Raw genomic sequence first — 25,900 nt, forward strand, 5'->3', positions numbered from 1 at the left:
TTTGTCTCTTTGCTCTTGGCTTACATCGCTCAACATGATTTCTTCTAGCTCCATCCATTTCCCTGAAAATGTCATTATTTTGTCATTTCTAATGGCTGCATAATATTCCATTGTGTATAGATACCACAGTTTTTCGATCCATTCATCTGTGGTTGTCCTTAGATTTTTTTTTTGTTTGTGCAAAACTGGCACTCTACCACTTAAGCCATACCTTTACTTCTGGCTTTTTGCTGATTAACTGGAGATAAGATTCTTAGGGACTTTTCTGCCTGGGTTGGCATTTAGCTGCAATACACAGATTTCAGCTTCCTGAGTAGATATGCTTACAGATGTGAGTCACAGTATATAGCTCCTGGGTGTATACTTCAATTTTAGAAGCAAGCTATGGTACACCAAAAAGCCAAATGTGTGCAAGCTGCTCAAAGGCTTATTTCTGTGTCTGAGTATGCCATATTCCACATTAGAAATATTTCTGTTACTTAGTTGCCATGTGACACATGTCTTAAGGGTTGATTAATCTCATTTTGAGCTGGGCACCAGTGGCTCACGCCTGTAATCCTAGCTATTCAGAATGCAGGGATCTGAGGATCGTGGTTCAAGGCAAGCTGGGGCAGGTAAGTCCTTGAGACTCTTATCTCCAATAAGCCACTAGAAAACTGGAAGTGGCGCTGTGGCTCAAGCGGTAGAGAGCTCGCCTTGAGCTGAAGAGCCAGGGACAGCACCCAAGCCCAGAGTTCAAACCCCATGACTGACAAAATAAATAAATAAATAAAATCTCATTTTGAGTAATTTATTGGGTCCCAATAACTCTTCTGTAAGAAAATAAATTTTTAACAAGAATTCTTAAATTCATGCTAACTAGAGAGTTCAGATTCATTCTTCCCAAGAATGCTCTCAATTGAAACATTTTCAAAGTTCAATAGAGATAAAAACAGTACCAACCTAAAAGTCCTTACATCTCTGCAGGGAATGCACTTTGGTTAATCAGTTTTTACCATTATTTTAGCATGAAGCAAAATATGTTGTATTCACTTTCTCAAAGAAAAAATTTATCTCTATTCAATTCATGTTTTCCCCTAAGAAATCTCATTGGTTTAAGCAAGATTCATATCCTAGTGAGGGTTAATAGCTAGAGATACAGACTGGTAAACTGTTCTTATGCTTTTAAAGTTTTTTATCTTAGAACATTTTTCTGAACTGGCACAGAGCATACCCAGTCCAAGAGAACAAGGATTCATCATAGAACATTTCCCTGTCTCACTGAGTAGACTCATAGCAATCCATCCATCACTAGACACAGCCTATTTCATAGCCATCATCGTTCATTACATATTTTTGTTTTAGAGTTGCTCAATAAAATTCTCACCAAGAGATGAAAATTCAGAGCTATGTTTTTTATTTAGGTTTAATTTTTTTGTTCTTTATTGTTTATATTTTATAGGGAGATTTGACATTTTGTGCCAAGATTTATTTTGTAATTAAGACATAAAGAATGATTTACTAGTAAGCAGAGAGAGTGCTGAAGGGAAGAATTAACACAGATGCACATTTGTAGGGAACAGCTTTGAAAAATATGACTTCTGGTTATACTGCAGATGAGTATGCCTGGAAAAACACTGAATCTGGATTTAAATAATAAAATGGGCTGATAGAAAAAGTGCCTGCTTTTTGTACTTTTCCCTATTTCTCTCCACTAACTCCTCATTATCTTTTCATGTTGTAGACCCTCTTTGAAAATGACTTCTGATTTCCTAAGCCTGGATTCCTCTTATGTGGGCCCTTGTCCCTGGATCTGTGTGTATTTGTGTCATATGGTTTCCTGGAGCAATTTGAGAGCAGGATATTAGTTTGTGTATTGCTGTATTTCTACTGCTAAGAGCAGTGCCTGGCATATAACAGCCAGTTAAATAGACTGAACACGCAATTGCTAAATTAAGAAAGGAGAAGCCAGGTGAGGCACATAAAAACACGCACCTTTTTTTCAGCTCAAATTGCAGACAAGTATTTCCTAGGAATATGAGCTATTTACTCTTATCTTCATTTCCATATTTCCATACACAAAATGGAAATCCTATAGCTTTTCCTACAAAAGGAACAAGTCTTATAGAATTTACAGGTAAGAAGTTACAGATCCAAATAGGTCAGTGAAGTAATTCCTCAGGAATGAATCTCGAAATTGGTTAAATGCATTTTTAGATTTTATTGAAACTGAACAATGACATCAGTTTAAAACCTGTGAACTGTCAATTGGATTGTATAATGTTGCTCTTCCTTTCTATTTGCTTTTCTTAATTTGCCAGATACTTTTCAAAGTCTTTTCCTGCAGTTTTAGTCATACTTTAAAAAATGTTAAAAAAAGTAAACTTGTATACGAAGAAGTAATTTTCTGTGTTTTTTTCTACCTAAATGTTCAAAAGCTTTCTGATTTTATGACTCATACTTTTTTCACCACTTCCTAAGTCCTGCTGTATTCCTACATATCCCCAGAGATCTTTGATTTTCTTTTGAGACATGCCAGGAGTGCTCTAAGCCCTGGGTTTATATTACCTTTCCTGAGGCTGGTTGGAAAACATAATACATATTCTGATACAAATATCTCCTCCTTACCAAACCTATTACTTTCTAAATTTTTAGTAACATAGTATTGTTAGTATTCCCCAAGTGGCGACTTCTATATAAGCAAGAAAAATGCTTATTTGTATTACAGAAAGAAGTAAGCCAGACAGGAGAGGCTCAAATCTGTAATCCCAACTACTCAGGAGGCTGAGATATTAGGATTATGGTTCAAAGCCAGCCAGAACCTCTTATCTCCAAGTAACCAGCAAAAAACTGGAAGTGGAGGTGTGGCTCAGTTGGTAGAATGACAGCCTTGAGTGAAAAAGCCAAGCAAGAACTAGAGGCCCTGAATTCAAGTCCCAGTATTGGTGCATATGTGCATACACACACACACACACACACACACACACACACACACACACACACACTAGCAACAATCTCTACAAAATAAGCAAGGTTTACAAGGTGAAAGATTAACGATATGAAATTACAGAGAATGATAATGACTCATAGCACAGCTAGAGCATCTCATTTCTTAGTTAACACACACTATTGAGGATCTATTACACCTACAGCATTGGCTTGGCACCATGATGATAGAAAAGTAATCATTTGTTCCTTTAAAATAGAGCATGGCCAAATACTCAAATGTTTTTTTTTCTTTCATGTGATTGTTTCTAACACATTTATCAGATTATTTCTTTGTTGCTTTGTATGTCCCTCCCCCACAGTATAACCCCTGCTTTCACTGTATTTGATGTCGGTATAATTTGTGGAGGGGAAGGGAAAAAACAAATTGTTTACATAGGGATACAGTGAGATGCACAAGTCGAAAAATGAACTTTACAACTTTGGTGCGGGGGTGGGGGGAGAGGGGGGTAACAGGGAGGATTGGGTGGGGGGCGGGGTGAGGATGGGAAGGGATGGGATGGGGAAACAAAGGAAGAGGCTACAATGCTTGAAAAGAAATGTACTCATTATCTTGCCCATGTAATTGTAACCCCTCTGTACAGTATTTTCACAATAAAAAAAATTAAAAAAATATTTCAAATATTCAACACTTGAAACTTCAGAAAGAAAAAAAATAAAATAGAGCATGGCCAAATAGCTATGCTTTGTGAAGTAGGGATTATTCTATCTATCTATCTATCTATCTATCTATCTATCTATCTATCTATCTATCTATCTATCTATCTATCTATCTATCTATCTTGTCAAGGTGATGTACGGAGGGGTTACAATTACATAACTAAGGTAATAAGTACCTTTCTTGTCGAACTTGTTACCCCTCCCTACTTTTTCTCCTACTTTCCTTGCCTGTATTCCCCCAAGTTGTACAGATCACTTCTGACATATTGTCTTGTGAGTGTCGCTGTTGCATTTGTTCTCCCCTTGTCCTATGTCTCACTATTCTGTTGTTCCCCTTCCCTTCCCTAATTCAGATAAATGTAATACAATACCAGGGTACTGCCCATTTGTAAGGAAATGGAAAGACTTGGGAAAAATCGTATTAAGTGAAGTAAGGCAGACCCAAAGAAACATAGGTCCCATAGTTTCTCTTATTTGCAATAATTAGTATATGTCTAGGATTATCTTAGCAGATGAGCAGAATAGCTCAATAGCTGCATATTTTATCTATTTTTAATGATTAAGGAAGATAAAGTATGTTTGCAATATAAGAGCATTTGAAAGGAAAAGTAGAAGAATAAATACAAACATAGAAATAGTAGAAGTAATGAAAGAAAATAGCCAAAATGTAGATAAGATACTTAGAAGTATTAACTCTACAGCCTAGTAATGTGGAATCCTAAAAGAATTAAGTGTCAAGGAATTACTGCTGAGAGTTCAGATGGGAAATCAATGAAAGTCAAGGAGAAGAGATAATAACCTGACCACTTATATATACAGGATTGGCAGGAAATCATATAAAATAATACTTGTCTTGAAAAGTAATTAGAAAGCGAGAAAAGAAGAAGGAAAAGAAGTATATACATAAAACAAAGTAACTCAGCACCTGCTAAACTGCTGGCATATTTTATTGAAGGTTCTATATTCTTCTGTTTCAATGTACATATATAAACATGGAACTAGGTAACTTGAAGCAATGGATGACATTAGGAGAAATGTGAGGAGAATGATGGAAGGGATGAGATTACATTGATCAAGATGCATGGAAACATAAATTGACAGGCTGTTTTATTTTTCTAGCCTCTTTGAATATGAACAGCTTAAAATAAAAATTAGACTATCATAAATATTATACTATCTTATGTGTATACAAGGCAGAGTAAAATGGCTCTATGAATTTTTCAGCTTATTTAATGCAATCTTTAAAATGTATCAAAATCACAGCTATTTCAGATTATTCAAATTAAATAATGTCTATGAAACATTTCCCAAGTAGGTTACTATAGTTAAAAATATTGAATTTGGGACAGGAAATATTTATCAGAAACTGAAACCATGTTATTTTTCTCCAGTCTGGCTATAGCAGAATGATTTCTACTGTGGAGACATTGCTTAGGATACTGCAAATTTATCATTGTGGAGATCACAGTGGATGTGTTCATCATAAGGTTTCTGGCCAGATGAAGACCTGTTTTTCTTTTTAGGACACATTTTGAGAAGTTCTATTGAAAGCTGAGCTTTTAGCATTTTTTCCTTCCTGTAGTCAGTAATATATATATATATATATATATATATGTATATGTATATATATACATATATATACACATATATAGTATAAACAAACTATAAGCATACTATGATTTTTATTCACTAGGTTAGAAAAAATTTATAAATTGACGAAAGTTGAGAGATTGGAAGGATTGGGAAGTTATTTTGTAATTTATCAGTGTACAAGCCCTAGCATTGTTTTAAAAAATCATGTGGGCTGAGAAAGTGGCTTAGTGGTAGATTGCTTGCCTAACATGCATGAAGCCCTGTGTTAAATTCCGCAGTACCACACAAAGAGCAAAAACCAGAAGTGGTACTGTGGCTCAAGTGCTAGCCTTGAGCAAAAGAAGCTCAGGGACAGTGCCCAAGTCTTCAGTTCAAATCTCAGGACTGGCAAAAAAAAAAAGAAGAAAGAAAAAATCATTTTTTTCAGCATTAAATGAAATAATTTCACAATATTATCAAGTTTGGTATTGAAAAAGAAACTGTAAATGTTTTCATTGCATTTTAGAGGTGTTTTTATAAAGAAGTCATTGGTCCACAATAACCTATATACTGTCTCTAGTACCATTTTATGGAAAAAATGATGAAATTTACAGAAATCTTGTATTTCTAGTTACTGTGTGATTATAAGCATAGATTATTTTCATTTCTAGTCTGTTTTCTGAAAAATGGAGATGATCATTCTAATCTTCTTGATGTGTTTGTAGGATTAGCTTGCAGGACACAAGTTTTCTACTAAGATAGGTGGCAGGTATTTAATGCATCTGGATTTGTTTCTTCCTCCCACCACCATTCCACAAATGTTTATTGAGTGTCTATTACTCTCTAGGATCTTGGAGATACCAAATTAATAAGATATTAAAAAATCCGTGACCATTATCTTATTCTCTTACAATTTTATGAACAGTATAAAGTATTTAAAGGCAATACATAATTGTAGAAAAATAGGTAGGACTGGGTAAGAAGTGTGTGTGTGTGTGTGTGTGTGTGTGTGTGTGTGTGTGTGATAATTTTTACTCTTTAATTAGTTGCTTTTAGGCAGCCATTTCAGCAATGACTCAGTGGATGTCTTAGATGCTAGTAATGTAGTTATCTGGGGCAGAACCATTAGGGAAATAATTAGGAAAACAGCCTTCTGATGTTGTAATGGAAGAACAGAAGGACCAATGCATTGGGATGGAGAGAGAGGATGACATGAAGGGAAAAGTAAGCCAGAATATCACAGAGGACCAGATCATGTAGAACATGCATTTGTGAAGACTTTGACTTTGAATAAGGTGAAACCACTGTAGGTTTTTAAGAGAAAGTGACTTGGTTTACTTTAATAAAAAGATCTCCCTATGTAGCTACTGTGAATAGGATGTAAGTGGGGACAAAGGTCCAATAATGGAGACTCATTAGGAAGGTACTTCAGTAGTAAGGGTGATTAATGATGATTGTTCTTCCCTGTGGATTTACAGTGGTAGTAAGAAGTGGTAGAATTATATATGTGAAGAATAAACTAGTGTGATTTTCTGACTTTAGGATATAGGAGAAGTAAAAAAAAGTGATTACAAAGTTATTAGTCTGACCTACTGAAAGAATGGCCTTGCCACTAGGTGAAATATAAGATACTAGAATGGGAGTATCCTGGAGGCTCAGGAAGACCGAGAATTTGACTTTGGAAAAGGAAAATGTCAGATAGCTATTACACAGTTAAATAAATATATCAAGCAGGCAATTGAATATTCAAGCCTGGAGTTTAGATGAAATGTCTGGGCTGGAAAATTAAATTCAGAAATCTCTAGTGTGTGGGTGATATTAGGTGATATGAAGCTGGGGATGATTAACAATGAAGCTAGGGTGCAGAAAAGAGAAGATCCAGACTGTACCCTGAGGCACTCCAATAGTAGAGTCTTCCTTTTACTTCAATCTTATAGTCAGATATAAAAGTAAAGTTATTAAAATGTAAAAATACTAGATTATTTTGGAAAGACTTAAAATACTCTTTCTCTCTTTTTCTTTCTTTTTTGAATAAAATGTTAAAGTTGTATAAGAGGTCATCAATGAAGCAAGAAACCTTTAACAGAGATAGTGATAAGATTTTTTTAAAGGTGCTAGATGCTTTCTAATTTTGCATTTTGAGACTTCTGAGACACCATTAGACTTGTACATAGAATCAGAAGGCCTAAATAGACAATTTAAGTGAAGTTAAAACAGGAGTGTTTTTTTTTATAACAACTTAGTTCAACAAATGCAAAAACCACTGGCTGCTCTGTTTCCATCCATTGAGCTAATTGTTGATTTAAAAGATACTACATTTTAGTGTGGCCTGGTTTGTGGTCAATTGGATAAATGCCCAGAAGTGGGATGTGGGTCATAGAGAAGCTTTATGTTTTATCTTTGGAGGAATCTCCATACTGCTTTCCAGAATGATTGAATATTCCTACTAACAGTGTATTAGTGTTCCCTTTTGGCCACATCTCTGCCAGCATGTTATTGTTATTTTATAATAATGGCCATTCGAACTGGAGTGAGGTGGAATCTCAATTTACTTTTAATTTGCAGTTCTTTTATGGACAGAGATGTTGAACATCTCTTCATGTGTCTATTTGCTATTCTTAACTTCTTCCTCTGACAATCTCTCTTGTCTTTAGCTCATTTGTTGACTGGATTGTTGTTTTTGAGCGTATATTTTTTGAGGTTTAATTTTTCGAGCTCTAAGTATACTTTATATATGAGGTCCATGTCTGATGTATAGTTGGTAAAAATCTTCTCCCATTCAGAGGGCTTTCTATATATATTGATAGCTATATCCCTTGCTATGCAGAGGCTCTTCAGTTTGATTCAATCCCATTTATCCAGTCTTTCATTTGTTGTGATTCTGGATCTTAGGAAGTTTCAACCCATTCTTACTTTCTCCTAATCCTTCCTGTAATATTTTTAGGGCACTGGACTTACATTGAAGTCTTTGATCCATTTAGAATTGATTCTGGTCCAGAGTGATATATGAGTGTCTAGCATCAGTTTTCTCCATGGAGATAGGCAATTTTGCGAGTACCATTTGTTGAAGGGGCTGTCTTTCTTCCAACCTGTGCTTTTGGTTCCCTTATCAAATTTTAGATGGCCATATATTTGCAGCATTGTTTACCATAGCCAAGATATGGAATCAACCCAAATGCCCCTCACTGTTGAATGGATCAAGCAAATGTGGTATATATACACAATGGAATTCTACAAATCCACCAGAAAGAATGATATCTTACCATTCATAAAGAAATGAAAAGACTTGGAAAAAATTATAATAATTGAAGTAAGCCACAGCCAAAGAAACATGTTTGCATGGTTTCTCTCAATTTTGGTAACTAGAATGTGCCTATAAATCTACAAGTAAACACACTGAATCTCTCTCTCTCTCTCACACACACACACACACACACACACTGGAACATGATAAATTATATGTATGTAGACATTCACACAGTAAGACCAAAGGCCAAAGGCCAAAGGAGGATATGTATAGGAGTGGATGACAAAGTCTCAATAGTTATATGCACATGATCATATAAAATAAAATTTCAAGCAAAAGAAGCAAGAGATTCATTGTTGTTGTTGCTGTTTTTTTTTCTTTTCCTTGTGTCTTATTTCTTAGTTTGTTTGTATTTGGGAGGATAAAGTAAGGCACAGAAAGATGGAACAAAGGGTGAAAAAATACAACAGTGGTACTCACTAGACACTATGTGGAAGATGAACTACATATCTTGTGGGTGGGGATGGGAGGGAAAAACTGGGAGAGAGAGGGCCAGGGAGATGTTCAAAAAGAATTGTACTCATGACTCCACTCATGTAGTTGTAACCCCCCTTGTATATCATCTCTACATTAACTATTAAAAAATCACGTTAAAATTTCATAGAATAGGGGCTGGGAAGGTGGCTCAGTGGTAGAGAGCTTGCCTTGCATGCCTGAGGCCCTGAGTTCGATTCTTCAGCACCACATAAGCAAAAAGAAAAAAGCCGGAAGTGGTACTGTGGCTCAAGTGGTAGAGCGCTAGCCTTGAGCTGAAGAGCTGAGGGACAGCGCCCAGGCCCAGAGTTCAGGCCCCATGACCGGACCCCCCCAAAAATTTCATTGAATAGATAGGTTGGTTTTTCTCATTCTAAATCAATCCATTTGTCTGTATTAACTATGTTTTTATAAACTTTACCTAGAGTAGAGTGATAATAATTTATATAATTGAACATTTAACAGGCATTATTATTGTAGACTATTTAATACCATTGATTATCTCATGAACTACTTACTGCTCTTGCCTCTAGGTTATGGAAAACAAAGCTGAAAATCAGAGAAGGAAATATATTTGTTTCATGTCACAGAATGGGAAATGTATTTCCTGATATCACAGAGTGAGTCATTGGTGATGTGTGGACTTGAACCTGCTTTGACTGACTCTACAGTCTTGTTTTAAACTCTATGTAATTTGAAGTTAATATGAATTGTTAATGATATACCTTGTACACAAAACTCTCAGATTTTTTTGGTAAGCTTTATTTTTTTAATTTTTCTTTTATGATCCTTAAGTAATTGTACAAAGGGGTTTCAATTCAATATGTAAGTTTGTGGGACCAATGGATCTTGATCAGTGTCATCCCTTTCATTGTATTTTTTATTTGACATCTATTGTAAATTCAACTTCCTTATATTGTTTTGGTGAGTTTATGTATAAGAACCATAAAAAGGAAAATCTAAAAATATTTGGGAATGTGGAAAATTTTATTGTTAATGACTTTCCTTACAGCAGATTGGAATTATGATGCTTGTTATTTAGGAAAGAATAGGCAGTCCTAGATTGCAGACTTTGCTGCAAAGTTGTGTTAAGACAGTGATGCACTTCCCTTCAAACAGTTTTGTTATGTTGAGAAAAGTTATTTCAGACACATTCACATTCTTTAGATAAGTATGTATCATTCCTATTATCTTATATGTCTGCTTGAAAATTTTATTACCATTTTCTCAGTCTCATATACAAATTCCTTGTTCCCCCAGAAGTACCTGTAAATGTCCAATACTTAGAGGAATCAGTGCTTCCTTGGGTCCTGACACATTTTCTCTCTCTTTCCCTCTCTCTTTCTTTTCCTTTTCTTTTCTCTTACTCTCTTTCTTCCTCTCTTTCTCTCCTCTATTTACCTTCTCATTTTCTCCTCTCTTTTTCTTTTATGAGGCAATCTTAAATCCAATTTATAACTGCTTTCACATGTGCATTAATCTCTGACTAAGTCCTTGGCTACTGAGCATTAGAAATTATGACACCATCAGTAAATGTAGGCACAAGTACTATGCTTCTTATGCAGCTTGAATTTGACAAATGTTTGCCATCCTTTGTGGCACCATTGCATCCTATACAATATATGCCTTAATTCTTCTTCTTTTTTGTACCAGAACTGGGGTTTAACTCAAGGCCTGTACACTATCCCTTAGCTTTTCAGCCCAAATCTAGGGCTCCACCACTTGAGACACATCCACTTCTGGCTTTCTGCTGGCTAATTGGACATAAGCTTATCATGGTCTTTCCAGCCAGGGTGTAGGATTCTCATATCTCAGCCTCTTAAAAAGTGAGGAGAGGAAAATGTCTTTTCTATCAAAGCAGTGTGCTTCCTTTCTGTTAATCTTGAGTGAATTCTTTTTCTGAAGGGTTCCTGCTTTGGTCAGGTGGCTTGTTAATTATGTTTTAGTTACACACATTCTTTTTCTGATCACTTTAATTAAGACATCTTGTTAGAAGCTCCATGAATTCTAAGTACATACTATCAACTAAGCCACATCCTTTTACAGATTGTGAACCTGAGGTCAGCCAAGGTGACCAGATGGGCAGGGCCTACCAAGTTAGGGATGAAAAGGTAGCAGGCTGCCTGCTGTGTGTGCTTGCTTTCCAGACTTTTGGCTGATGGCACACCCTGGAAACTGCCTTGTCCAGTTCCTTTTGAGTTGGTATCTTTGTTCCTATGTTACCCCTAAATCCCAAGCTATTTCTTTCTTTCTTGTTTTAATTGTAAAGGCAATGTACAGAGCACTGACAGTTACATAAGTAAGGTAATAAGTACATTTTTTAGAACAGTGTCACCTCCTCCTTCTTTTTCTCCCACTTTCCTTCCCCTAGGATCCCCTCCTTCCCAAGTTGTAAAGTTCTTTTTCAACATACTGTCTTGTGAGTATCAATGTTGCCTTGGTTCAGCCTTGGTCCTTTGTCTCACCATTTGTGTGATTCCCCTTACCTTCCCCAAATCAGATAAACTTATATACAATACAAAGCAGGGAAATCAAAAGCAGGGAAAACAGGAGGTAAAACAAAGGGGAGAAAATGAAAGAAGAAAGAAATAATGCTGCAGTGAATATAGTTGTGCTGGAAACTTTAGTGTGTCCTTGTTTGTAGTCATTTGATTTCTTACACTAAGTGGTTAGGTTTATGCACATGAGGTACTGGCACCCAGAAAATGGCTCAATTATTGCATACAGCATACCCATCTTCTTTTCTTTTGGTTGTATTGAGACTTGCATTTGAGCCACTTGCTTGCTAGCACTCCACCAGCTGAGCAACACCTCTAGCTCTTTGTATTGTAATTACTTTTCAGATAGGGTTTGTCTTTTTGCCTGGGGCATCTTCAGACTGGCCCTCTACCTTTGCCTCCCATATTATAGTATTTCACACTTGACTGGCTTGTTCTTTCAGATAAGGTCTCTAACTTTTTGCTCAATCTAGCCTTGAACCTTGATCCTTCTCTCTTGGCTTTCCAAGGATCTGGGAATTCAGGCTTATATGTACAGTCCAAATGCAGTCTCATAAGTCAGTCCTCTTTCAGGGATGGGGATTGTGTATACCTTTCAAAATCATTTACTCTGGCCCTACCAAGGCAACTACAAGCAGCACTTGAAACACAATAGTTCTGGGAGCTATTTTTATAATAACATAAACATCAATACTAGCTGACATCAGTGACCAAATGGTCCTTGGCAAAATAGATTCCTTACTCCTATATGGGTGTATGCCTGACCTCCTGAGCCTGGCACTGTGTTGAAAACAGTATAAATGTGATTAAAAAATCACATTGGCTGAACAAATAAACGAGTGGTAGGATAGAAAGGTGTCTAGCATATATTCTTACTGAAATTAGTGTCTAAGATAGAAACCAAGAATTCAATAGCACCATCCTGAAAATCTGTTTCATTTTCATTCCAACCAAAACCACTAGAATGGGAATAATAAACATTTCTTACTTAAAATTGCAACAAAGCTCTTAAAGAATCAGAAACACAATAATTGAAAAGAATGTCCCCATTTCAGTATCTAAATTTAATTACAATAATCAAACATGGCACATTTAGAATGAAAAATATTAGAGCAGGCTGAAGATAATTAATATTTGACCAGCTTAAAGCTGATTTTCTTTTTACAAATAATTTACTGAAAATAGGGGGCTCTCAAATGTGATTTTTTAAAAGGTAGGCTGTGTCGCATAAATCTCTGGGCTTGATTTCCCATTAGTTTTGTGATCTAGAATAATTTATAGTCTTACTTAATTCAAGTGTAAAATAACATCTATCTCACAGGATTCAAAGTGCATAATATCATTATAACTATCTATTGGAAATGGAAAGCAATCCATGTGTGTATTTTCTAGTTTTGTTTTGTGCTGGTTTGGGGGCTTGAATCAGGGCTTGGGTGCTGTCCCTGAGTTTCTTTGCTCAAGGAAAGCACTCTACCACTTGAGCCACAGCTCCATTTCTGGTTTTTATTTTGTGGCTCATTGCAGGTAAGATTCTCACAGACTTTTCCATCCTGGCTGCCTTCTAACCATGATTCTCAGATCTCAGCCTCCTTAATAGCCAGGATTATAGGCACTTTTTTTAAAATTAATTTTTATTTCTAATTATCTTTAAGAAAATACATATGCTTTTTAATGAAAAGACCAAAATATGTCCCAATAAAGTAGAAAAAAGCTAAGGAACCTGAGTGAAATAAACATCTGTAAGGAGACTAACTCAAATGCGGGAGTTACAGAAATTGCCAATGGGCCCAACCCTCTTGAGGCATATCCTCTTGCGGCTTTGATTCCCACCATCTCCATCCATTTGATTCTGTTCACTTTTTCTTCTTTAATGAAAATACAAAAGTTCCAATCTCCAGTGCAATTAGGTAACTCAGGGAACCAGAAGAACTTCCTGGAGAATGTTGCTATTGGCATTAAAATGTTGATGTGCAGAGCTTTGCTTCAATTTTACAGCTCTGCACTTAAATAAGATACATTTCTTTATGAATGGAGGCACGAAATCATTCTAACTTCCTGTCATAAAGCTTCCCACTGAGTTACTTCTTAAAAGCCACATTGTTTTTGCTTTTCTCTTTCACTTGGGCTTTTTGGAAGGTGGCCGGAGCCTGGCAAACCCACCTGGAAATGTTCTTGCAGATTTGGCCTGAAGAGCTAAAAGATCTGAGGGTTCTTGCTACTTGCCTCCCATCTTAAATTCTTCGACAGAAAACAAGCGAAAGATGTTTTTCTAGGACAATTTTTGCAGCGATGCAGCGGGATGCGGCGGGCTTGGTGAACTATGAAAAAGTGTCTGACAGAAGCTTTTAGAGAATTCTAAGTGCTTTTTTCAGATTATAACCTTTCACCACATTTGTTCTTTCTCCCTCAAACCACACTATTATTGTAGTTACCACCTTTTTTTTGAGAATCAAATACTTAGTTCTGCTGCTAATTCATGTTGATTTAAAAAAAATCTTTTACTGTGGTTTTTCTCTTATCCTCTTCCAACCTCCAATTTATTCTCTTGTTTTTATTTTTAAACTTATTTTTATGTTTTTCTAAAGTTCTTAAAGTCTACAAGAGGGTTGCAATTTAAGGTGCCCACCTAAATGTCTAGTGTTTCCTGGTCAGAGTCAACCCTTTCAGCATTCTCCCTCATCCCATTTGTTCTTTTCCCCCACAGCCATTTCACATTTCCTTCTTTCTTTATCATATTTGTACTATGAGTGCTCTGGCTGTATTTGTCCCTTGTTCTCTTTTGCATTCATCCACTCCTTCCCATTAGCCTTATCCCATATGTGTTAAACTCTTGTTTGAAAGGTTCACTCAAAGGAAATTCATTCCTGTATACACTGTATTCAGTCAACTAAATCTTGTGTATAAGCACATGCTTCTGTGTTTATAGGGAAAGTATAAATCATAACTTTCGGATAATTTGAGTAGCTCCATTAGTGTGAAGTACTTGAAATGACAAAAATTAAAATCTGTAGAAAAGTACAGTATAAATATAAATATAGCCAAATTTAATAAATGTTGACATTTTGTCATCATATTGTTTCAAATTTGACACAGACACCCACAGAAACATAATACACACTGCTGAAATCACTTCTGTAATTCCCATCTGACTCCTCTCTCTTCAGATGACATTGCTCTTCTGAAATCAGTATCTCATTTTAAAAATAATCTTCACTCTGAAATGTGACTATGTAAACAAAATTTATAAAGTGATCCACATATATTGCCTTTCTTTCTTATTCAATTTTTGGTTATTTCTAGAGATAATTTTCTTGTTGAAAACTATCTTTCTGCTACAGTGTAATAAACACTGTGATGACAGAATTTTTAACTCTATTGTTCACAGATAATTTTCTGCATTTAACATATTATTATGTTAAGTGACACAAGTCAGGCTAAGAAAGACAAAGGACACATGTTTTCACTCATATATGGAAGTTAAAGCTAAATTATAAACATGTATGAAGACATATATAGGCTCTTATGCATATATACACAAGCAAGTTGAGTGAAAGATTCCAGTGGTATAACTTCTGTAAACAACTAACTCACAATTTAGTAAAAATAAATACTAGAAAGCTGGAAGTTTTGCCAAAGGGGTGGGTATCAAGGGGGGGGCAAATTAGAGGAAGGGTGGGAAAATATAGTCATGATATTGTGTGTGTATATGTGTGTGTGTGTGTGTGTGTGTGTGCATGTTTGTGTGTATGTGTGAAAATGGAACCAGGTAACTGGAAGGATGGATGGCATTGAGAGGGATGGGGGAGAACAATGGATGGGTGGCACTCATCAAGATACATTGTACTCACAAATAAAAAAAAGATACATTGTACTCATAAACTGACATTTTGAATTAAAATGCCTTTGTACAACTACTTAGAAAAAGAAAAATAACTTGAAATAAATGTTGTCTTTCTCCTCTGCCAAGATAAATGATTTCATTAAAATCTTATGAAAATTAAAAATAAACATATAAAATATTGCCTGCAGTGAGGCTCAACCATATACTCCTCCAGATATGATACCTTGGTCTATGACGTACATAGTCACAAAAATTATTGCTACATAGACAAACATTAATGTCAAATGATTGTAACTCTAATGTTTTTCTGGACAATTATTAAATTTCTAGTGTGCTCCTATCTCTTAGTCATGTCAATAATCTTACAGTTTGTGTTGGGATTTAGTAAGGGATATTTGTAAGATGTTTCAATCATTTCCCAGCTTATAGAAACCATTGAGAGAGCACTGAGCCTTCAGGTGACCTGAGCTGTCATGTTACAGGCAGAAGTGAGGTACATAAAGCCAAATGTACAGAAAAAAGGTGACCATATTTTCCAAATCTAGTTCCAGGTATCTTCTTGGTAGACTTTAGGATAGCTGAAGCCATCAGAATACTCTCTCAGCTAGCATTTCCTAGTGATCTGTTACTCTGAGTTAGAGTCAAGGATCTAGGCTTGCAAATAGCTGTAGGCTCTTTAGAAAGGTGCTACAGATACTAGTGAAAGGTTAAACTTCACATATCAATGTGGTGACCTTTCCAGCCCTGACATTTATCAACTTTTCCCATACACTCACTCACATCTGTGTGAGTAGCCAAAGACAATCATTTCCTCCTTCAAATTGGAAAAATCCACTGTTTCTACACTGTCTACAGGATAAAATTCAAACTTCTTCCTCAAAGGCTATTTTTATAAACTGGACCTCATGCCTACTTAACTGCTCATTTATAATATTCCTCATCAGTTTACTGTGTGTTGCCATGTGCTTGCTGAGTTCCTTTTTGTCAAGCCCTGTGTTGATGCTGGAATTCCAAATATGGTAAGGAGACAAGGAGGACCTTGAGAAACTTACATTTTGGTTGTAGAGAAATAAGTGTATATATATATATATATATATATATATATATATATATATATAACTAAGATCTACTTTAAAAAGGTTACTTAAACTGGGAGGCACAGTTAGAAGTAGGTGTTTTTTCCATAGGAAAGAGACAGTAGTAGTAGTACATTAAAGGAGCTTTCATGAAGATGGTGGCACAGATAAAATAGAGAGGGATGAGGGGGAGTTACTTGGTATTTGAAAAAAGCAAGAGGTGTGAGTGAATGCACAGATATAGAGGACTAAAATTACATATGCAGTCTTTGATACTAGACTGTAAAGTGAGAGGTAGAAAGCGATGGGAATCAAAATTAGATTATAGTAGGAGAGAGAAGGGAGTTTGTGCATCATGTTGAAGAGCTTGGAACATATCCTACAAAGATGTAAAATCATTGGTTAAGTGTTGAGTCGTTGGTTTAGGACATACTACTCTAAAACGCATCACCTGGGCATTTTGAGGAAACAGCAGAAGCGGAAAGATCACTGTGAGCTTCCTCATACTCTTCTCCCATAAAAAAGTCATTAAACTTTCATTTGACAGGTACCATCTTGAATAACTAAAAAAAATTCTTATCTCTAAAGATACATCACTGCAGAACAAAAAGAGGACTTGTTTCTTGTACCCTAGTTTATTGCCATTATCGAGATGATGGATTTTCCCTAACTATGCTTTTCTATGATTATACCCTTATCTATCTGGCACAGAAACTACTTTTTACCAGACTTGCTGGGCTACTTTTCCTTACAATAGCTCCATGTTGTATTAAACTGATATTAAATGGACTTGTATGTGCCTTTTCTGAAATTGTCTTTTGTTATGTGAGACTAAGGCAGGAATCTTAGAAAGGAAAGAAGATATATTTTCCCTTACATGAACAATGAAATCATATGAAATATATAGCAAAGTGAAAAATGAATGTAGAGGCATGTAGCAGAAACCTGAGTGGGTAGTGGAAAATAAATTATTGTACTAATCAAATGTCAAGAGTTGTACAAATGCAGAGGAAGGTGAAGAAGTTAAGAATACAGAAGGGGCGAGTTCATCAAGATGCATTGTATTTACAAACTCACATGTTGAATTGAAACCCCTTTGTACAACTACTTAAGGGTAATAAAATTTTAATAATAATAATAAATACTTAAGCAGTTTTAATCGTCATGCATGGTCAAACTGGACATGTGTGGCAGACAACAGGAGTCCAAGATGATTCATTTCATTCTGGTTGTAGCAACTTAAAGAATGATAGTGCCACAATGGGAAAAAGAAACATGCGGTTAATAAAGGGCATGACACTGAAATGATGAGCCTTGGATATACTGTGAATTAAACAGGAGGAGATGTTCAGAAAGTAGATTCATGAGTCTGAGCCTCAGGAAAAGAAAGTGTGCTGTGTTAGACTTCTGTGAGTCAACAATATCCAAATTATCGGAGTAGGTATTGTCCCTTGGAGATAGTGTAGGAGAAGCAGCGAGCCTATCTAGCATTATCTATTGTAGAGAATGTGGACCAGGGAACAATAAAAACCATCCAGAAGTGGTGTTTATGTGGGTCAGAGAGCCCTGTGTTGTGACATGACTGACAGAGAAGGGGACTTCATAAGAATGTCAGCATCAAGGCCATTAAATGGAAGAGAAATAATTGTAAGGTAAGGACGGACAAGCAATCATCAGGTTTAACAATGTCGTGGGCCCTAGTATCTCCTCCAAGAGTATTTTCAATAAGCACGGGGACAAATTGCTTTGATAAATCAAATATAAGAAAATTTCATGAAGAGAATATTTATTTTGTACTCAAGAAGTTGACTAGAAAGAGGATTAAAATGGAATTAACAGTGGGAGGATTTTTCTTCTCTGTACAGAAAGGACATCTTTGAGATGAAAAAACAAACAGTATATAACAGTGATCACATGTGGGCAGATTCATAACCTATTAGCCTTTCCTTGGCTATTACTTTTAGAATAATAAAAAAAACTACCTTCTTACTTTTTTAAAACTAAGCTCCAACATGTACTTCAACATGGAAACTTCCAAAATTCTCCAAGAATAGTTATGCTCTCTTGAGTATATTCTACACATATAATATCAGTTCTTCTCTCCTACAAGAATACAGGCTCTTGGAAATGTACAGCAGGATTTCTATTCTCATTTACATTTCAGGTACAAACTATGGCTGTAATTTACTAAATTGATGAATTCACACTTGATCATCTCAAAGTCATCTTAAACTTATCTGGTCTAAAACAAAACTCTTAGACATTGTGAGTCAATGTATGTCTTCTCTCTTCAAGTTGTAAATATGACAGCCTTCCATATCTTCTGCATCCACTTTATCTCTATGTCTCATTCATTCTATGCTAAAGCAAGACCTTAGATCTAAAGCACTGTGCAGAGATAGCAAGAACTCTTGTCTGTTGTAATGACAATTGTCTAGCATGACTCTCTGCTTCTGCCTTCCACTTATCCCCAAATTTTTCTTACACCAATAAGAACCCAATTAAAAATATACTCTTAATTGTATTTCTCATGACTGCCAAAATCCATGCAATTATTCCTTATTGTACTCAGCAATGAAACACAAATCATGAACATGTTGTAGCTTGTGGATGATTTAGCCCCTGTTAGCCTTCTGATTTCTTTTGACACTACTCTCCCATCTGCTTTTCCACATGCACACCTACACATGAACTGTCAGGGCCAACAAGTCCATTCTCCCTATCATTTGCTAGCTGTGTCTATTTATTATATTTGAGCTAACTTTTCACTTCTGTTTTCACTAACTCCTGTTTTTTGCATGTCTGGCTGTATACATACATTGAACATGTATGTATATATACATATAAGTATATATAATATTTAGTATTGTATATGTATTATGTATGCATCTTATGTAAAATATAGAATATACAGATATATATGTTTACATACATATCTATAGCTTTATCTCTATATATATTTATAGATGTATAGATTTATGTATGTATAATTTTATATGTGGAACTTGTACATCTACAAATTTTGTTATCTATGGGAAATCAACATCCTCCCCTCAGATACCAAAAGATGAATGTATTTATTTATAAGGTGTTTAGCTACACAAGGTCAAGAACAGGTAATATTTAAAATTCAGCAGTAATCCAGGTTGAAATAGAAAAACAAAACATAAAGAAAATGATATCAGCAGTATTTACTACTCACCTCTCCCCAAATTAATCATCATTATTTTTTCTTGCTGGCATTTTAATGTTGTGTATGTGTATATATTTACACATTTTAGCTCACCTATTCATTTCATAAAAAAATTTGATGCCCATGTATTTAGCACTGAGTCAAACTCTGAAGATATTAGGATGAATAAGACCATCAAAAAGCTTGTTGATTAATCATAAAAATAGACCTCAAATTCTATCACAAGGTATTTTGATGCTGTACTTAATGAGAATTTCTTAAGTAAAAGAAAGTCTCCTGTATAAGTACCAATTCCTAAAAAAATTCTTAATGCAAGCAAGTCACAGCTCTTTTCTTTTCTTTGAACAAGGCTTTTGAAGTAAGATAAGACAGCCACCACAGATAATCTCTCATCTTCTGAGGGTAGCATCTCACTGATGACCTGACAGTCATCTACCCTCTAAGAATTCTGTACTAATATTCATCTTCCTTCTGGAATTGCTAGCTGGGCTGACATATCACGGGATCAGCCCTCTGTCCAGAGAATTCCTTCTAGCCTCACCTATTCCCCCTCATTCTCTTCTATCCATAAATACATGTTCTCTTACCATATTGCAATGTTTTTACTTATTGTATTCTCAAGTAAGCTGTAAGCTGTTTTAAGATGAATACAGTATCTTAATTTATGTATGTTTATTTCATTAGTAGGCAAATGAGGAGTATGTTGTGATTGCACTGCAGGCAAGTTAGAATGAAGGTTAAGAGAAGTCATATTTTGCTTTTGTATTGTAAAAAGTTAGAACTGGCTATGTAGTATAGAGCCCACAACACAAGGGAAAAAGGTGAGTGTGGGCTGGAAAGGTGGCTCAGTAGTAGAGTGCTTGCCTTGCATGCATGAGGCCTTGTGTTGGATTCCTCAGCAGTACATAAACAGAAAAAGCCAGAAGTGGTGCTGTAGCTCAAATGGTAGAGCACTAGCCTTGAGTGAGGGATAGCGAGGGCCCAGGCCCAATTTTTAGGCTACATGACCCACAAAAAAAAAAGACAAGTGTGCCATGTATCCAATATTACTTAAAAATTTATTAGTTGCCACCACGGCTCATGTCTGTAATTCTATCTACTCAGGAGGCTGAGATGTGAGATTGTCATCTGAAGCCAGCTTGGGCAGGAAGTCTAAAGGACATTTTTTCGGTTGTGGGGCCTGAACTATGGGCCTGGGCGCTGTCCCTCAGCTCTTCAGCTCAAGGCTAGTGCTCTACCACTTGAGCCACAGCGCCACTCCAGCTTTTTCTACTTATGTGGTGCTGAGGAATTGAACCCAGGGCCTCATGGATGCAAGGCAAGTGTTCTACCACTGAGCCACCTTCCTAGTCCCTCTATGGGACTTTTATTTCTAATTGCCCACCAAAAGAGCTGGAAGTGGAGCTATGGCTCAAGTAGTAGAGCAATAACTTTGAGGATAAAAGTTCAGAGATAAAACCCAGGCCTTGAGTTCAAGCCCCAGAAAAGATACACACACACACACACACACACACACACACACACACACACACACACATTTATCAGTTGGAGATTTTGTTTCACTTAAGGAACATCATTAAGAAAAGGAAAGAGTTTTAGTTTCTGCTGCCTTGCTGCTCTGGGATGTGTGTGGATATGTGTACATAGTGGGCAAAGTGTATATTTTCGCCTTTCCCTAGCTGGCACTTTCCCCTTGACACTTCTGATAACATACTTCACTAAAGTCCTATTTAGGAACTTCTGGGCAGTTCATTCTAGGCTGAGAATGGCAAGTAGACAACCTAGAAGTTCTAATATAATTAGGATGGGAGTATAGGTAGATCTTCCCCTAAGACCTGAAAATGAGCTCAGTCTTTCAAAAGACTTGGGTGCCCAATGAAAGTGTTTGTCCCATAGTGAGAATAAACCAAGATGAGAAATACTTGGATATGTCAATATCCAATATCTGTTCTTTCCAGTTCACTTTGGAGGAGTGTGCTAATCACATGACACTTGTACCTGTCAGATCATCTGTGGGCCAGGACCCCAGCTGGCAAGCTTTGCAGGTGTACTCATCAAAGACATACTCGTTCTCCTTACAAGGAGTGCACGTCCAACAACAGCTGACTTCTCCCTTCCGGATCACCTAATGCAAATATTAAGGAAGTTAATCAACTTTTGCATATTTTTTGATTAATTATTTTTAGACAAAGACATCAAATCACTTATCCAAATTTTGTGTGCTGCTTTGTAAAGCAGAAAGGACTTTTCATTCAAATTTCTTTTTTTTTAAATTGTGAAAATACTGTACAGAGGGGTTAAAAGTACATAGGCAAGATAATGAGTACATTTCTTATCAAGCATTGTAGCCTCCTCCTTTGATTCCCTTTCCCATCCCTTCCCATCCTCTTCCCACCCCCCCCAGTCCTCTCTTTCCCCCCACCCCCCACCTCCCGCACCAAAGTTGTAAAGTTCGTTTTCGACATAACGACTTGTGTATCTCATTGTTGCAATGGGTCCACCTGTATCCCTATTTAAACAATTTGTTTTTCCCCTTCCCCTCCACAAATTATACCGACATCAAATACAGTGAAAGCAGGGTTATACTGTGGGGGAGGGACATACAAAGCAACAAAGAAATAATCTTATAAATGTGTTAGAAACAATCGCATGAAAGAAAAAAAAACATGTGAATACATATTTTAGGGTTCATTTCCCTAACATCAACTTATCTGACCTTTTCTGCTTGACTCAGACATATACTGCATATATTGCAAATAAGGGAACCCATGGGACCTATGTTTCTTTGGGCCTGGCTTACTTCACTTAATATAATTTTTTTCCAAGCCTTTCCATTTCCTAACAAATGAGGCAATGTCATTCTTTCTGATGGAGGCATAGAATTCCATTGTGAATATATACCACATTTTCTTGATCCATTCATCTACTGAGGGGCATCTGGGTTGGTTCCATATCTTAGCTATAGTAAATAATGCTGCAATAAACATAGTCGTGCTGGTAGCTTTAGTGTGGTCTTGTTTGTGAACATTTGGGTAAATGCCCAAAAGTGGGATTGCTGGGTCATAGGGGAGCTCTATGTGGAGTCTTTTGAGGAGCCTCCATACTGCTTTCCAAAGAGGTTGAACAAGTTTACACTCCCACCAACAATACAGTAGGGTTCCCTTCTGTCCACATCCCCTCCAGCATCTGTTGTTATTGGAGTTCTTGATTTTAGCCATTCTAACTGGAGTGAGGTGTTGTTTTGATTTGCATTTCTTTTATGGCTAGGGATGTTGAGCATTTCTTCATGTGTCTATTGGCCATCCTTCTTTCCTCTTCAGAGAAGTTTCTCTTTAAGTCTTTAGCCCACTTATTTATTGGGCAGTTGTTTCTTTGAAGATTTGTTGTTGGGGGATTTAATTTTTTGAGTTCCAGGTATATTTTAGGTATGAGACCCTTGTCCATTTTATGGCTAGTTTAATTCAAATTTCAAATGCTATTAGGCAAAATAAATATCAATATCCTTAATTTATAATTAAAGACACCGAAGATGAATGTAAACATAAGTGGTGATAAGTCCAAAATGATGAAGATGGTGGGTGGCAAGATCAAGAACTAAATTGAACTGAGATCTGATGGCTCATGCCTATAATCCTAGCTACTCTGGAGGCTGAGATCTGAGGATCAATATTTGAAGCCAGCCCAGGCAGAAAAGTTCATGAAACTCTTAGCTTGAATTAACCAGTAACATGTCAAAGACATCTGTAGCTCAAGTGTCAGAGTGTTTGCCTTAGATGAAAAAGCTCAGGAACAGTGCCAAAGCTCTGTGTGTGTATGTATGTGTGTGTGTGTGTGTGTGTGTGTGTGTGTGTGTGTGTGTGTTGGTTCATACACACACACATAGAGCTAAATCATGTGAAACTTTATGGATAATTAGTTATGGATGTCTGTATTTTAGTAAGTACCTGTGTTTTTCCTCACATGTATATTTACATATTTTATATATAATATGTCTTTTCTTTCCCCAAATTAGACACTTTTGCGCTCTAGATTTACCTTGGTTTCTTTCCACTAGTGAATAATTTTATCTCTTTATGTTTAAAAAAGTCTATCCCTATTGATAAAAATGATAAGAATTTTGTATTTGAAAAACAGAGCCAAAGGAAAAAGGGTGTGTGGGGATAATGTCTTTACTGCTTCAATAATTCAGCCCATTTTTTTCTCTCCAATAGCTTTGCTTTGCTTGAAAAGAAGAGAGGCCAAGGTGCTTGAGATGACTGCACATGGCTTCATCTTCTTATTTTTTTTAGACAGTAGAAAATAACCAAACAAACGCATCATTTGGAAGAGTTCTAGATGCTACTTTCTAGAAATGAATGTATACTTTTTCCCTCCATGAAGTGAAAACAGAATTCATTCAACAATCTTATAAATAAACATTATGATGATCTCATATTCCTCATCTTACATACTGTCTTCACTAATGAACTTTGATAAAGCACATGGTCTATGACCAGATATAATTGTAATTGGCACTGCTTGTATTTTCTTTTGGTCAAAATCCTTTCTTAACTCTCTGAATGATACCATGTGATGCTTCATTACTGAAAGTTACAGTTTTAAATCATATTGAAGAAAATGTTGTTAAATGTACACTTAATAGAGTGAAAATTAGATCTTAAGAAAATAGAATTTTGGAATTAAAAATGTCTGAATGTGTTATTGCTAAATAACTAGTATTAATACTGTGAGAATAGGCAATCATTTTCTCTATTAGTTAAGCTATTATTAGTAGAATGGGGGTAGAATATAAATCGTCCAAAACAAAAAAAATTCCAGTATTTTTAAGCTACTGGCTCAATTCTATTGATGTAAAAAATTAAAAACAAGGAACACCCATGTGGCAATTTACATTGCATAATCTGAAACATTTAACAAGCATTTAACAGGTATAAAATTCTCAGGTCATCATCTAGCAAGAATTAGGAAACTTTTCCTGAAAAGGTCCAAATAGTATATATTTAGGATTTGGATTATACAATTACAATCATCTATTAAATTGCTAGTATATAGCATGAAAAGTAGACCCAGATAATATGGTTTTTCAACTGAGCTATTTTGTGAAAACAGGCAGTGGGTCAGATTTAGACTGTGAGTCATAGTTTTAACTCTTGTTGCATCATGAAATGAGACACACAGAGATTTTCAACTATTTCATAATCTTTGATCCTTTTAGGAAGTATGAACAAACTTATTTTTATATTCTTTGGCCTTGTCTTTCTTTCCCCTACTCTTATGCTTTCCAGATCTTCAGAACAACCCTCTGAGCACTTTACTACCAATACTAAAATAAGTCAACTTCTTTCTAGCATCTCAAATATGTTCTAGAATGACTAAAGATGATTCTGATTGAAATCAAGGCTCCAGGTAAATCTATTGCTTGAAAGTGTAACTATTGCTTGAAATTGTAACACAATAACTAACATCTTCCTCCTTTAAAATAATTTCAGCCAGGAACTGGTGTCTCATACCTGTAATCCTAGCTACTCAGGAGGCTGAGATTTGAGGATCCAGTTTTTTTTTTCATTTTTCTTTTTTTTTTTAAATTTTATTTTATTTGTGAACAAACTGTACAGAGGGGTTACAATTGCATGGGCAGGATAATGCGTACATTTCTTACCAATGAGGATCCAGTTTTGAAGACAGCCTGACCAAAAAAGTCTATGGGATTCTTATCTCCAATAAACTGCTCAGAAAAAAACTGGAATTGGTGCTGGAGCGCTAGCCTTGAGCAAAAGAAGCTCAGTGACTGCATCTAGGTCCAGAGTTCAAGCTCCCAGGACTGGCAAAAATAAATAAATAATTAAAACAACACTATTTTCATCCTTTTCTTCTTTTTTAAAAATTTTATGGAAGCATGAATAAACTAGAATTGGTCTAAAACTAGATTTTCTGTGTCCTCAAATTACTATCACTTGCTTGCTTTTCACTTCACAATTCTTTTTTTTTTCTTTACACTGACCCAAAATATACAGTCTACATTTGAGCTTATTCAAATACATTGTCTGGGTTTTGGAAAATGTTGAATAACAAATATCCACCATTATAGTAGCAGAGCTTCACTGACCTAAAAAAATCCTCTATTCCTCCTGTTTATTCTTCCTTCTTTCTAGCCCTAATGTTTTACTATCACCACTATTCTTACAGAATGTTCTATAGTTGGAATTATAAGTTATATAACCTTTCCAGACTGGCTTCTTTTGGTTAATAATTTATGTTTAAGATTTCTCCATGATTGCTCACTAATGGCTCATT

At 35.9% G+C, this 25,900-nt stretch overlaps 1 protein-coding gene across 1 annotated transcript in view; it reads right to left on the minus strand.

The window, feature by feature from the left end:
• The window catches only part of Grm5 (glutamate receptor, metabotropic 5), a 521,558-nt gene that overhangs the window by 71,376 nt on the left and 424,282 nt on the right, over nt 1-25,900 (minus strand). Inside the window, exon 6 of the mRNA XM_013013982.1 lies at nt 21,605-21,731. Coding sequence (XP_012869436.1) covers nt 21,605-21,731 — 127 coding nt within the window. The remainder of the gene's footprint in view (nt 1-21,604; nt 21,732-25,900) is intronic.

Source organism: Dipodomys ordii, unplaced genomic scaffold (assembly GCF_000151885.1).
Source record: "Dipodomys ordii isolate 6190 unplaced genomic scaffold, Dord_2.0 Scaffold22, whole genome shotgun sequence".
Classification (NCBI taxonomy): domain Eukaryota; kingdom Metazoa; phylum Chordata; class Mammalia; order Rodentia; family Heteromyidae; genus Dipodomys; species Dipodomys ordii.